This window comes from Electrona antarctica (genome assembly GCF_951216825.1).
Source record: "Electrona antarctica genome assembly, chromosome: 5".
Taxonomy (NCBI): Eukaryota; Metazoa; Chordata; class Actinopteri; order Myctophiformes; family Myctophidae; genus Electrona; species Electrona antarctica.
The window spans coordinates 18,208,924-18,220,571 of NC_136810.1; the positions used below are offsets into that span (position 1 = coordinate 18,208,924).

The following is an 11,648-nucleotide window of genomic DNA, read 5'->3' on the forward strand; positions in this document are numbered from 1 at the left end:
TTCAAATTTATGGAACGCTGTCCTGATAGTCTGTACAATGATTTATAATTCCCCAATATGGCCTGGGCCATGGCTCAGTGGTCCAGGCACCTTGGCTGGTAATCCAGTCTAACAGTGTGCCGCGGGTTCGAATCCCGATCCCGACGGCCTTTACTGCATGCGTCTTCCCCCATCTCTCTCCCCATTTCCTGTCAGCCTACCGTCTGTCCCTCCATACAAAATATAAAATAAAAGGCGAAAGCCACAAAAAAAACCCATTTAGAATTCCCCAATATCCTGAAAGAGTTTGTAAGTTTAGTTAAAACACAAATGTTTATTATTTTTATGAACCTCAAGAGGTCAGTAGAGTCACTCATGCTATTTCTCCATGTCCTACTGTAAATTGTCCCCAAAGATAAAACTGTGAATGGGACGTTATGCTTTCACAAACAATTTACCATTTCAACAGTATGGTAAACAATATGGTCTTCATGGTGAGAATCTCTTTGGGGGCTAATGTGTGTTGTGTTTAATCAAAGGTACTGAAGGCTGAAGCCCTAATCAATCATTACAATATTGCCTCATACATTTCCCAAATGTCATGCAAGACATTAATGAATGGATCATTTTTCCACATCGTAGTATGGTTACAATGGTGTTCAATTGTGTTGCGGAAAAACCTAAAGCACACAGAGTTAGATAGTTCGGTTTACAAAATGATGTTTTATACAGGATAAATGTATGCATGAAATTATCTTTATTTTTTACACATTCACTGTCAGATAATCTGTCATGTAATGAAATGGGAGGGATGCATATATGTCTAAAAACAGACATATTAATTGCCTCATTAGCTCCCTTATAGGAAGGAATCCTCTCATTCGTTATGAACATATTATTAATAAGACATGGCTGGTTATAATAATCTTGGTATTTCAACAGACTGACAAGAAAAAGTGTCATCTGGATCTCTGTGTGTGTGTGTTCCGGTTCCGGACGCGATTCTACAAACAAAAAAAAGCAAGAGCAAAAGCATTTATTTTCTGGATCTCCTCTTTCATACACACTTCTTCTTCTTCAATGTATTTGGGACAGTGAGAGACTTCACAGCAACACAGTATCAGGAGCCATCTTGCAGGAAAGCTAAGGAGCCCAGTGGAGCGGGGTTGGGCTGGAGTGTATTTCAGGAGCTCGCAGAGCTATTGGTCTGACTTGGAATCCACTTCCATAAACAGGACCTGGGCATTTTGCTGAGACATCGCAACTCACCATATATACCCTATTTCATTTTTCACTGTGTGGTTGCGGCACTAGTATTCCTCTCCCTCCATCAAGTGTGTCTTATCTTCTTCTTCATCTTCTCATATAGGTGAGAAATCTACATGTTTTTCCGCCCTCTTTCTCTTTTTTTCAGCTTTGTTTATTACTCCATCTCTCTCTGAGAATGGCCATCTTTATTCACAATGGGGAATAAGATGTGGCAGTGGGTGACACAGAAATATAGACACATTTTGACACAACATACCATTTTAGAAGCTGATTGACAGCAGGGCAGGAAGACTTCAAGCAAAGCAGTATATTATTGTTGTTCCTGGAAGTGATTTTGAACTTGGATGTTTTTTGGTGACATTTGACCTTTTCCTGACAGACCTAGATTTATGCGTCCCATTCATGTCCTGGGTGTTGTGTTCATGGTGTTTGCATTCAGAGGCAGACAGTAGAGTATGTCAAGTGGAAGCTGAGGCATGTAATTGCTAATTAAGTTGTTACAGACGTTATCTTAAGCCTGCACTCTCCGGGTTAATGGATGTCTTGTAAAGAAGTGATTTGTACTGTAGTCGTCAGTTGTAATTTTTGGATTCTTGATGCTAGTATCCAGTAAGCTTTTTCATTAGATGGTTAATATATATCTAGATGTTATCTTAAGAGGAGTTGTTCACCCAAAACATGACTTATTTTCTATCAATTACACAGCCTTGAATTCATGGAGCTCTTTTTTGTTTGTCGCATTCCTGCTCAGTTTTAGATTCTTTGAGTCTTCTACCGGATAGGCCGATCATCAAATTATTGGCTTAAGAATGCGACAACAGTCTCCTTGAATGCAAGGCTTCATGGGGTGTGTAATTGATAAGAAATGTGTAATTTTTTGGGTGAACTATGTATACTCATTTAATCCCAGGTAAATGGAGGTCTTGTAAAGAAATTATTTGTACTGTAATAGTAGTCCTCAGTTGTATTTTTGGATTCTTGACACTAGTATTCAGTAAGCTTTTTCATTAGCTGGTTAATGTAATTTCTGTGGGTTTTGTGAATTACATTTCTTTATGGATGTTTTGTTATTATTCCATTTGGAAATATCCCTCGTCAATGAGTTATCTGCATATACTTTTCAATTAACTGGAGTAACATTGACTATTGGAGTGGAGGGTTAGGAGATGTAATGCATTCATTTAATGTAGCTAAAGCCATGGGCTTGGCTATTTTACATTAGTTGGTTTAAGTGTGACACATTTTAAACCTGGTGGTGTAATAGACTATGATGTACGCTGTAGTATCAATTATACTTCTTCTAATCTGAATCCATATGAATCTAAATGAATGATCCACAATAGAACATTTGATAAGCACTTGTGGTATGGTAACAATGTTAACTTAACATTAACATTGTTAAGTATAGTATGTTCAGGCATTTAGCACATGCTCTTAATCCAGAGTGATTTACAGTCAGCAAGGTCAACACGAGGTAATAAAATGCATAGACAGTGCAGTGCCTCGGTAAACCAAGAACCTGTAATGAGTCTAAATGCATAGACAGTGCAGTGCCTCTGTAAACCAAGAACCTGTAATGAGTCTAAATGCATAGACAGTGCAGTGCCTCGGTAAACCAAGAACCTGTAATGAGTCTAAATAAAATGCATAGACAGTGCAGTGCCTCGGTAAACCAAGAACCTGTAATGAGTCTAAACATTATAATATAAATGCATAGACAGTGCAGTGCCTCGGTAAACCAAGAACCTGTAATGAGTCTAAACATTATAATATAAAAAATATATAGTGCATTGAAACATTTTTTTTTTACTTCATTTAATTAATTGGGTTTATTGGGAGATGTCCTATTCATATTCATAAGTGTCATGAAAAAAGCCCCAGCTTCTCATAAACACTCTGGGAGGGACCACCCGATACCGTCCGTCCAGATTTAGTTCAATCATCATCATCATCGCAGAGCTTCAGCTGTGGTAAGAAGATCGTGTATCTCAAAAGAATCTGGAGGCTCGGCAGAGTACAGTAAACCACCCTCCATATCAATCTGCCTCAATGTGTCTGAACAGCCTCATCATCAGAAACCAGCAACATACCGTCAGTGGTGGAAAGTAACTAAGTACAAGGACAGTACAAGTACTGTACTTCAGTACATTTTTCGAGGTACTGTGTGTCGCATTGTGACGCAGAGTGAGCTATTTTCAAAAGGTTTATATTGGAAAACTTGTGAAATCTGACATTCTGCATAGTGGGTGCTGATTACTTTTGGTACTTTAAGTACATTCTGATGCGAAATACTTTTGTACTTTTGTACTCAAGTAAATCTTGAAATCCAGACCTTTTTCCACCACTTTATCAGAAACTGACAACATACTGTTAATGTCTAAAGCCTCGTTTATTTATACACTGTAGTGCCATGGAATATAAATAAAGCTTAAATGGTATAGGGTAAGTGATTTTCTTTGAGTAAAATAAGTGTTAAATAAAATAGCTCTAAATTCTGATAGTACTCGTAACTATCTATGAGTGTTTGTGAAGTAACAGGAGACTCCAACCTCTCCAGCTCGTTATTACACAAGGAGATGCATTTTCAGGTCGGGGATACCAATTTTATCCAATCAGGATAGAGGACTAAGACAGGATACAGATTAAACAAGTGAAATTGGAAGTGAGGGTATACCTACTACCTATATGGGCAGAACATGTAAAGTCCACACAGAAACCCCCACCTAGGGCGCTGATGACACGGAGGAGAGAACAAGCCCACAGTGTTTCCGGCGGGAATCGAACCCGGAACCTTCTAGCTTTGAGGCGACAGGGCTACCCAAAACCTTTTGTTTTAACCAAAAGAAAAATCACTTACCCAAGTTCTACAGATGTTTACAAGTGTTCCCCTGTATTTTTTTCTGTGTCTTCAAGCAGTGTGGTGAACCAACACAACCGCCAAGATGTCTGACGGGTAAGTCTCACAGAAATAGTTTTTTGATTGACTCAAATGGTCATGACAAGCCTAATATTATTTGTGATGCTAAGTATATACTACAGTATGCAGTTCAAAGATATTGCCACATTTTCTTTCAATCTAATATGGTGGTGGTGGATGTGTGTATGTTGGATACAGTTATAGCACTTTGATTTGTGGTAATGTTTAATATGTATTCTTAATCTGCAATTTCAGAGAAAAGTAAGTAATTCATTTAATATTTGACAATCAATTTATGAATTTACTAATCATTGCATACATCATGTATGCAATGTATTTTTTAAAATACAAAATACGTATTTGTATCTCAAATACATTTCTCAGACCAGTATTTTGATAAATTTTTTGACACAGTATTTGTATTTTGTATCAAATATTTTCGCCCATCTCTGCTGATGAGTGACTGCTGATATGTCAAAAAAAAAAAAACCTTAAAGGTGGTTGCACACTGGATGCGTTTTTCGGAAAACCGATGGAGAAACTCCACTGAAAATCCGAAAAACGTGCTCTGTGTGCAGGGACATTAAGCATTGTATGATCAGTTTGTGATGATACAAAACAGCAACGTTAACATTTTCAATAATGAGCAGTTGAGACGAATAACAGTCCAAAATTTATTCTGACACCTCCCCGAAAAGGCCTACCTGTCCTGACCCCTTATCCATGATTTATACATTATGGATACTTAGTGTGGACTTAGACGGTTATTCGTCTCAACTGCTCATTGTGAAGATGCTGTACATCAGGGATAGGCAACAGGCGGCCCGTGGGCCAAATCTGTTCCCACGGAAATAATATCTTGCCCACGAGATAATTTGGAGAATATCATTTTTTAAAGGCCAAACTTTCCCCACCTAAAGAAGGTATATTATTTATTATAATATACTGATACTCCATGTTGAGAGTGAGAGTGCAGGGATAGCTGCTGGCATGATGACACATGGAGAGATATTGGCCCGGGGACAAACTTAGTTGCCTACCTCTGCTGCTGTACATTATAGGCTGTAATTTATACTTGCGCATGACACTTGAAAGTTGAAATGTTTCATTTTTGTACAATAAAGCAATGGTGTGTAATGTATTCGATATGCACATGCTCAAGACAAAAGCATGCCCGACAGCATGTTTAAATCTTGTTTAATGTCGAAGACAAACGCAGTTAAAAAGAGGCAAAAAGAGGGTATGCATAATGGAGCCACTTTATTCCTCTTTTTAAGTTTGTTCTCGGGGGTCGGCACCTCACCACATGGATTATAGACACTAGATCTTGTTCTCGGGGGTCGGCACCTCACCACATGGATTATAGACACATAGATCTTCTATTTTCGCTGTGCAAAACATGCTTCCATAGAAGACACACTGGCTTCTATGGAATCCAAATGACTCAGTTCTCAGTCGTGGCGACTGAGAACTTGACTGTGCATTACCTTTCCTGCCCATGACTAACTAAGTCCCATGCACCGCTGTAGCTAACAAAAACGCTAACAAATAGTCCTTATCGTTTTAATTCTTGTTATAAATCCTATTTCATGACAGGAAAAAGATGCCATCGAGTCGCAGCAAGCACTTGAAGGTGAATCTATATGAATTTTTGATTTTTATTGGTGGTTAATGAATTCTCAAAGCAATGAGTTGAAGAGTTGTACAACTATGTTTCAGTTTAAGAAAGTGTATAAAAGGGGAAAGATTTACTGGTGATGTACTGGTTGGCGAGCGTTGTAGATCTGCAATTTTCAAAAGATCTTTTATACATGACAAACGTGAGAAATGGAACATACTGCATAATGAGTACTTTCTACTTTTGTTACTTCAATTACATTTTGATACCATTACTTTTGTAGTTTTACTCAAGTAAAAGTATAACCACCACTGGCAGAACATCAGATGTGGGCCTTACAGTAGATGTATGTAAAAATCTGTGTTGTCTGTGTAGAGCTTGATCCTTCAAATCGCTGCTAATTGGCTGACGGATGAGTTGAAGGAACTAAAGCAGGCCAAAGAAGATTACATGGCTGAGAACGCCCCAGCTGTATCTATGAGTGGAGACTCGGCCGCATTGCAGGTATAACATGGCTGTTTCCAGTAGCGACCATGCATCTCCATGCTAGCATTACGGTATTTCAAGTCAATCAAGTCATATTAGTATTTGGCTAAAATTACAATTACATAAGTTGAAGTGAAGTTCATAGTATATACATACATTATATCGATATGATATATATATATATATATATATATATATATATACACACACACACACACACATCAGTACGTTATGTAATAATAATAATAATACAAATAATAATAATAATAATGTAAAATATCTGTCAACAGGAAATTTGCAAAAAGCTTATGTTGCAACTTGACAAAATTGATGAGGAACGGTATGACCTGGAGTCAAAAGTGGCAAAGGAAAACAAATCGGTAAATATTATTCCACCGTCGACCGCATTTGGAGCCTGATTTATGCTTGGTTGCATGTAAGCCTGTCACAATGATTACATCATCACAATGATTCTGCATAATCATCATAATCGTTTCCATGATGCAAAACATCCATAATATTTTCTAACATTTTCAAAAATAGTGGAAATAGCAGATCTACAAGCTCACAATGCGTTGCGATGCGTCACGTTGTGATCTTTATAGGCTATTTACACTATTAACGTTTTTTTTTTTTTTCGTATTAATATGTCAGTTATGTCTGTGTATTTAGGTTAATTGTCTTATCTGCCCTGTACAACTTCAAAGCGTAAAAGCCAAACAGAAATGGAATTTCTATTCATAATAATGTTGGTGTTCAATGATAAAAAGCAAGGCTTTTACATACCTGCAGGCGGCAGGTGCATAGGAGAAGGACAGCCAAGTGCCCGACGTACTGAAAAAAGAAGGGACTCCCGCACACTTTCTTCAAATGCAGTGAAGTAGTTTACGGTATTTAAGGAAACAACAACATTTTGGCCTATACAGTCTTCTCATCAGGCTATCTTTTAAGATCTTAAGATAGCTTGATGAAGGCCGTATATAGGCTGAAATGTTGCCGTTTCCTTAAATAAACTACTTCACTGCATTTGAAGACAGTGTGCGGAAGTCCCTTCTTTTTTTTACAGTTTCAACGATAAAAACTAAATCCTTAATCATGTAAAATCTCCTAATCGTGACAGTTGCATGTTGGTGTGTCGCCATGCATTTCTCTCTGCCAGTGCATTCTATAGTGAGCACCCTGACTCTGTTTGACCAGAATGGAACAGCGCCTTCATTAGTATCAGCGATAACACCTGTGAAGGAAGTAGGGAAGGGGGCCCAAGTTATTTGCAAAATGGCGTGTCTGCATAGAGTCCATTGATCTCTCTCACAGATTGAGGAGCTGAAGATCAAAATGGTGGACCTGGGTGGCGTCAAGAAGCCCGCCCTGAAGAAGGTGCGCATGTCCGCCAGCGCCATGCTGACTGCCCTGCTGGGCACCAAGCACACGGTGAACATGGAACTGAGGGCCGGCCTGAAGCCCGTCACCAAGGAGAAGAAAGAGGAGGTGAGGACAAGCAGAGAGATATATCTATCTATCTATCTATAAATGCACCAAGTCTCTGTCTGTCTGTGTGTAATCCACGTAACTCGAGAACCGTTCATGTATATATACGCATATATGGAGCTGGCCTGCCCAAGCATGCCTGACACAGAACTCCATATATAGGAATAAAGGAGAGACAGATACAGAAATCTCTTGTTCTGACATACCAAGAACTCCAGAACTCCATTTATGGGCATAAAAAGAAATTCGACACACGTGTTCCACATTCGACACAGTGCAGTGCCTCCCCTAGTGGTCATAAATAAAGTGGACATCAAAATTCAAAAATCTGTTAAACACTTTGTAATAGATGGGTTACTTCTGTAAAAAACATTGTGCGTGCGTGTGCGTGCGTGCGATCTTTTTTCGCGGTTATAAGTCGAATTTTAGGACATCTGGCGCAGCTTTGGTACGGTTCTACAACCATCTATCCTCTTGGAGGATTTAATACATTTTATTAACTTACCATTTTTTGTTGAGTGATGCTTGGAGTTGGAATCATGACTGGTAAATATATATGCACTGTCTGCAGAGCCTTAAGTTTACTTGGGAAATCCAATCCATTATTTTTTTGTTTATTTTTTATTTTCCCTTCCGGTTCAACCCGGGCCGGAAGGGTCGGCTGTTAAGGCAACGCGCAGCACGTAGAGGATTCATTTTTAGACGGTGGCGACTACCCCCCCTAGTGTCTAACATTTGTCACCTCACCCAATGTGAATGTGTGGGTTGCCAGTTGCCCGACCGATATCCCCCCACTTAAAGCAGAAACCAGTGCAGAAAAAATATATATTTTGGAGGGCTTAAGTGGCGCCCCTAAGAGGTGGCGCTCGAAGCGGCCGCTTCGTCGGCCTGTACTAAGGGCCGGGCCTGCATGCAGGTGCCGGTTTCATGTGATAAATTCCCAACAGATTTTTTTTGTAGGAGCGCTGGTTTCAGTTCAGTCAACCTCCTCTTGTGTGTTGTTGTCTGGTGAGACGCAGAGACGCAACTTAGTGAGACAAATATATACTTCACCCCGCCAACAGTGTTGCACTCCGAGAACAGCTAACATACAAGCTCACATCGCATCGCGGATGCGGACGTTGTGAGCTTGGAGGTCTGCTGTTCGCCGATCCACCCTATCCACCCTAAACCATCTTCTTCCACACTGGGAGGAAAACAGCATCTGAACGTTTTATGGGGTGCATTTTTTACACATGCTATGACCACTTTAACATTGCATCTAATGAGCGATCGGTTTCTTTTGCCCCCAACCTGCGCGCGCATACACGTTCTTATCAGTGTGGAAATGCGTCTATACACTTTGTTGTATATGACAACCAGCCAGAATAGCTGATCGATTGCAATTTTCAATACGTTTGGAAATGTAAAATGGCATTTGATTTGGTTAACCCGTGAAAACCGTGAAAGCATCTGTGTCATTTTAGATTTTAACCATGCACTTTAACCATTATTTTATACTTTGGCTATTAAAAAAGAGCAGCACGAAAAGTTTGAGCACTACTGAAAACTGTAAGGATTTACTAGACATCAATCAGGTCTTAAGTTCACCCTAAAAATGTTGATTTTCTTTAATCAATTACACACCCCATGCAGCCTTGAATGAATGGAGATTTTTTTTGTCGCATTCCAAAGCCAATAATTTGATGACCGGTAGGAGACTCTTTCCTACCGAGACTCCTATTGACTTATGACCCGGTCCTCAAATTATTGGCTTAGGAATGCAACAAAAACTCCACTAATTCAAGGCTTCATGTAATAGTCATTTTTGGGGCGAGCTACTTCTTTACAAGGAAGGTGGCGATTCCTCATACGTCAAAAAACATGCCACCATCTTGTCTTCGCAGCCTGCAGATGCCGCTGGCGACTGGCGCGCAAACATCGAGGAGAAGGCTGACAGGAAGAAGATGTTTGAGGGTTAAACGCCACAGCATCAACACTCTTGTTTTGTCCTGCTGTCTATTTATGAACTTCACTTCACTGTCTTATTTCTGTGTTGGATGCCCGCCCAGATGTTCTACCGCCAGATGTGTATTTGGTCTCAAGTCCCATAGAGCTATAATACGCAAATTCACACGCGTATGACCTCGCTGTTGTTGCTTTTCTTCTGCATCAGGGCGAGGGCTTTTCAGATCGGTTGCAAAGATGTCCCCGAGCCGTCCAGATGGTTCTCTGTATTCCGTCGGTGGTTTATGTTTTTGTTGCACATAGTCTGATGTGAGGGGGAGGAGGAGAGTATGTATTGGTTTATTGGTAAGTTTCTGTTGCCTCTCAATGCTTTCCATCTTGAAAATCTTTTAAATATTCAGGGAACACATCAATGCAACCGAAGTTGTAAAATTGTATACAAAATGAAATAAATTTGTTAAATACGTTTATTTTTGTATAATGTTTTCTGTGTGTGAGTGTGTGCGCATACGTTTTATTCATTGGTTGAGGCATTAAGCATCACTTCTATTCTGCAGTTTAGTTCACAAATCATTCCATCTGATTGTTCAAATATCATTTGTAAAGATAAAAAAGATTTGGTCAAATATAACTTTTTAATATAGGCTTTTTCTCCTGCATTGGAGCTGTATCACAACTGATTTATAGGCCTATTACCAGTTCCATCATTACCATCATCATCATCATCATCATCATATTATTATTATTATTATTATTATTATTATTGGGGTCTGCTAATAACCCCCCCCCAAAGGCAGCATATACAGTAGAGGTGCTCCGTGGCTGATATTCACTCCGAATGACTCGATCGTTGATCTGCAATTTACCCAATCTGGAGAAACTGATCTATTAAAGTAACGCACAAGATCGGTATCAGTATCGGCTGATTGTGAGAAAAACAATCAGTGATCGGTCCCAAAAAACCTGATCGGAGCACTGCCGATCCTTTGAGGAAAATAGATGTAACTCAATTGCCATTTCCTAATTTTCATTGTGTCATCTCAAAGTAGGCTACATCAGAGTGACACACATTCATACAGCTGTTTAAAAACAATGTAATTCATGCAGTTTTAATATAATTCGACATGTGTTTAAAGTTTCGGCCCTATACGCTGACTTTATCGAAGGCAGTACAGCCCTCTGGGAAATAATGATAGATAAGCCTTTATTGATCCCTGGCAGTGTTGCAATGTGCACTTAATATAAGCAACTTTGGGCTTGTTTGTCTTTAAAGTAGCTTGTAAATATTGGTAGTTAGGTTGCGTTTTTGGGGGGCTTGTGAATATGTATTTGTCCGCGTATCCCCATCGGAAGACATTTTGTGCCAGGGCACATAGACATTTCCGAAAATATTCATATAAATAATTTTCAGACTGCAGCCAAGCCAATACTAAGCTGCTGGCCATCTGCATTCCATCTCTGAATGAGTGAACAGATGTAGTCTATCAAAATGTAAAGTGATATATGAATGAATAAAATATACATCTATCGCTATACTGAACATATCAGCAGTGACAATGAGTACGGCCGGTTGTACAATATTACCGTTGCTGTCGGGCAGAAACCTCTTATCTCCATATATTGACATTGTGGGGTTTTTTTCATAAAAATGAATGCCCTACTTGATCATACTACAGCATCACACAAAAGTATAAAAAGTAGCAGATCTGCAAGCTCAAAACGCAGCGTGAAGCGACACTTTTTGAACTTGTTGATCTGCTACATTTGCTATTTTTTTATTTGAATCCTGAAAAGTAACAGCTTAGGTCATATGAGGTTTCCACCCGACAGTGACGATTTGAACAATGAATGAAGAACGGATAACGGATACAGTTTATCAGCAATGGATGTAACAATGACAACAGTATGGGTATTGTAACGAGTTACATTTTACTCGGATACATT

General features: G+C 39.3%; 1 protein-coding gene across 2 annotated transcripts; it reads left to right on the plus strand.

The window, feature by feature from the left end:
* Positions 1–1,260: 1,260 nt before the first annotated feature.
* LOC306923435 (troponin I, fast skeletal muscle-like) lies at positions 1,261–10,170 on the plus strand. Of its 2 annotated transcripts, none has more exons than XM_079501531.1 (7): positions 1,261–1,348; positions 4,162–4,201; positions 5,762–5,798; positions 6,159–6,287; positions 6,560–6,649; positions 7,584–7,757; positions 9,644–10,170. In XM_079501531.1, exons 2-7 carry the CDS (start codon positions 4,191–4,193, stop codon positions 9,716–9,718), a joined length of 516 nt encoding a protein of 171 aa, XP_079357657.1. In that variant the 5' UTR covers positions 1,261–1,348; positions 4,162–4,190; the 3' UTR covers positions 9,719–10,170. The 2 variants fall into 2 exon arrangements, with proteins under 2 accessions (XP_079357657.1, XP_079357658.1); XM_079501532.1 differs by having other exon boundaries at positions 1,264–1,348; positions 4,165–4,201.
* Positions 10,171–11,648: the final 1,478 nt, after the last annotated feature.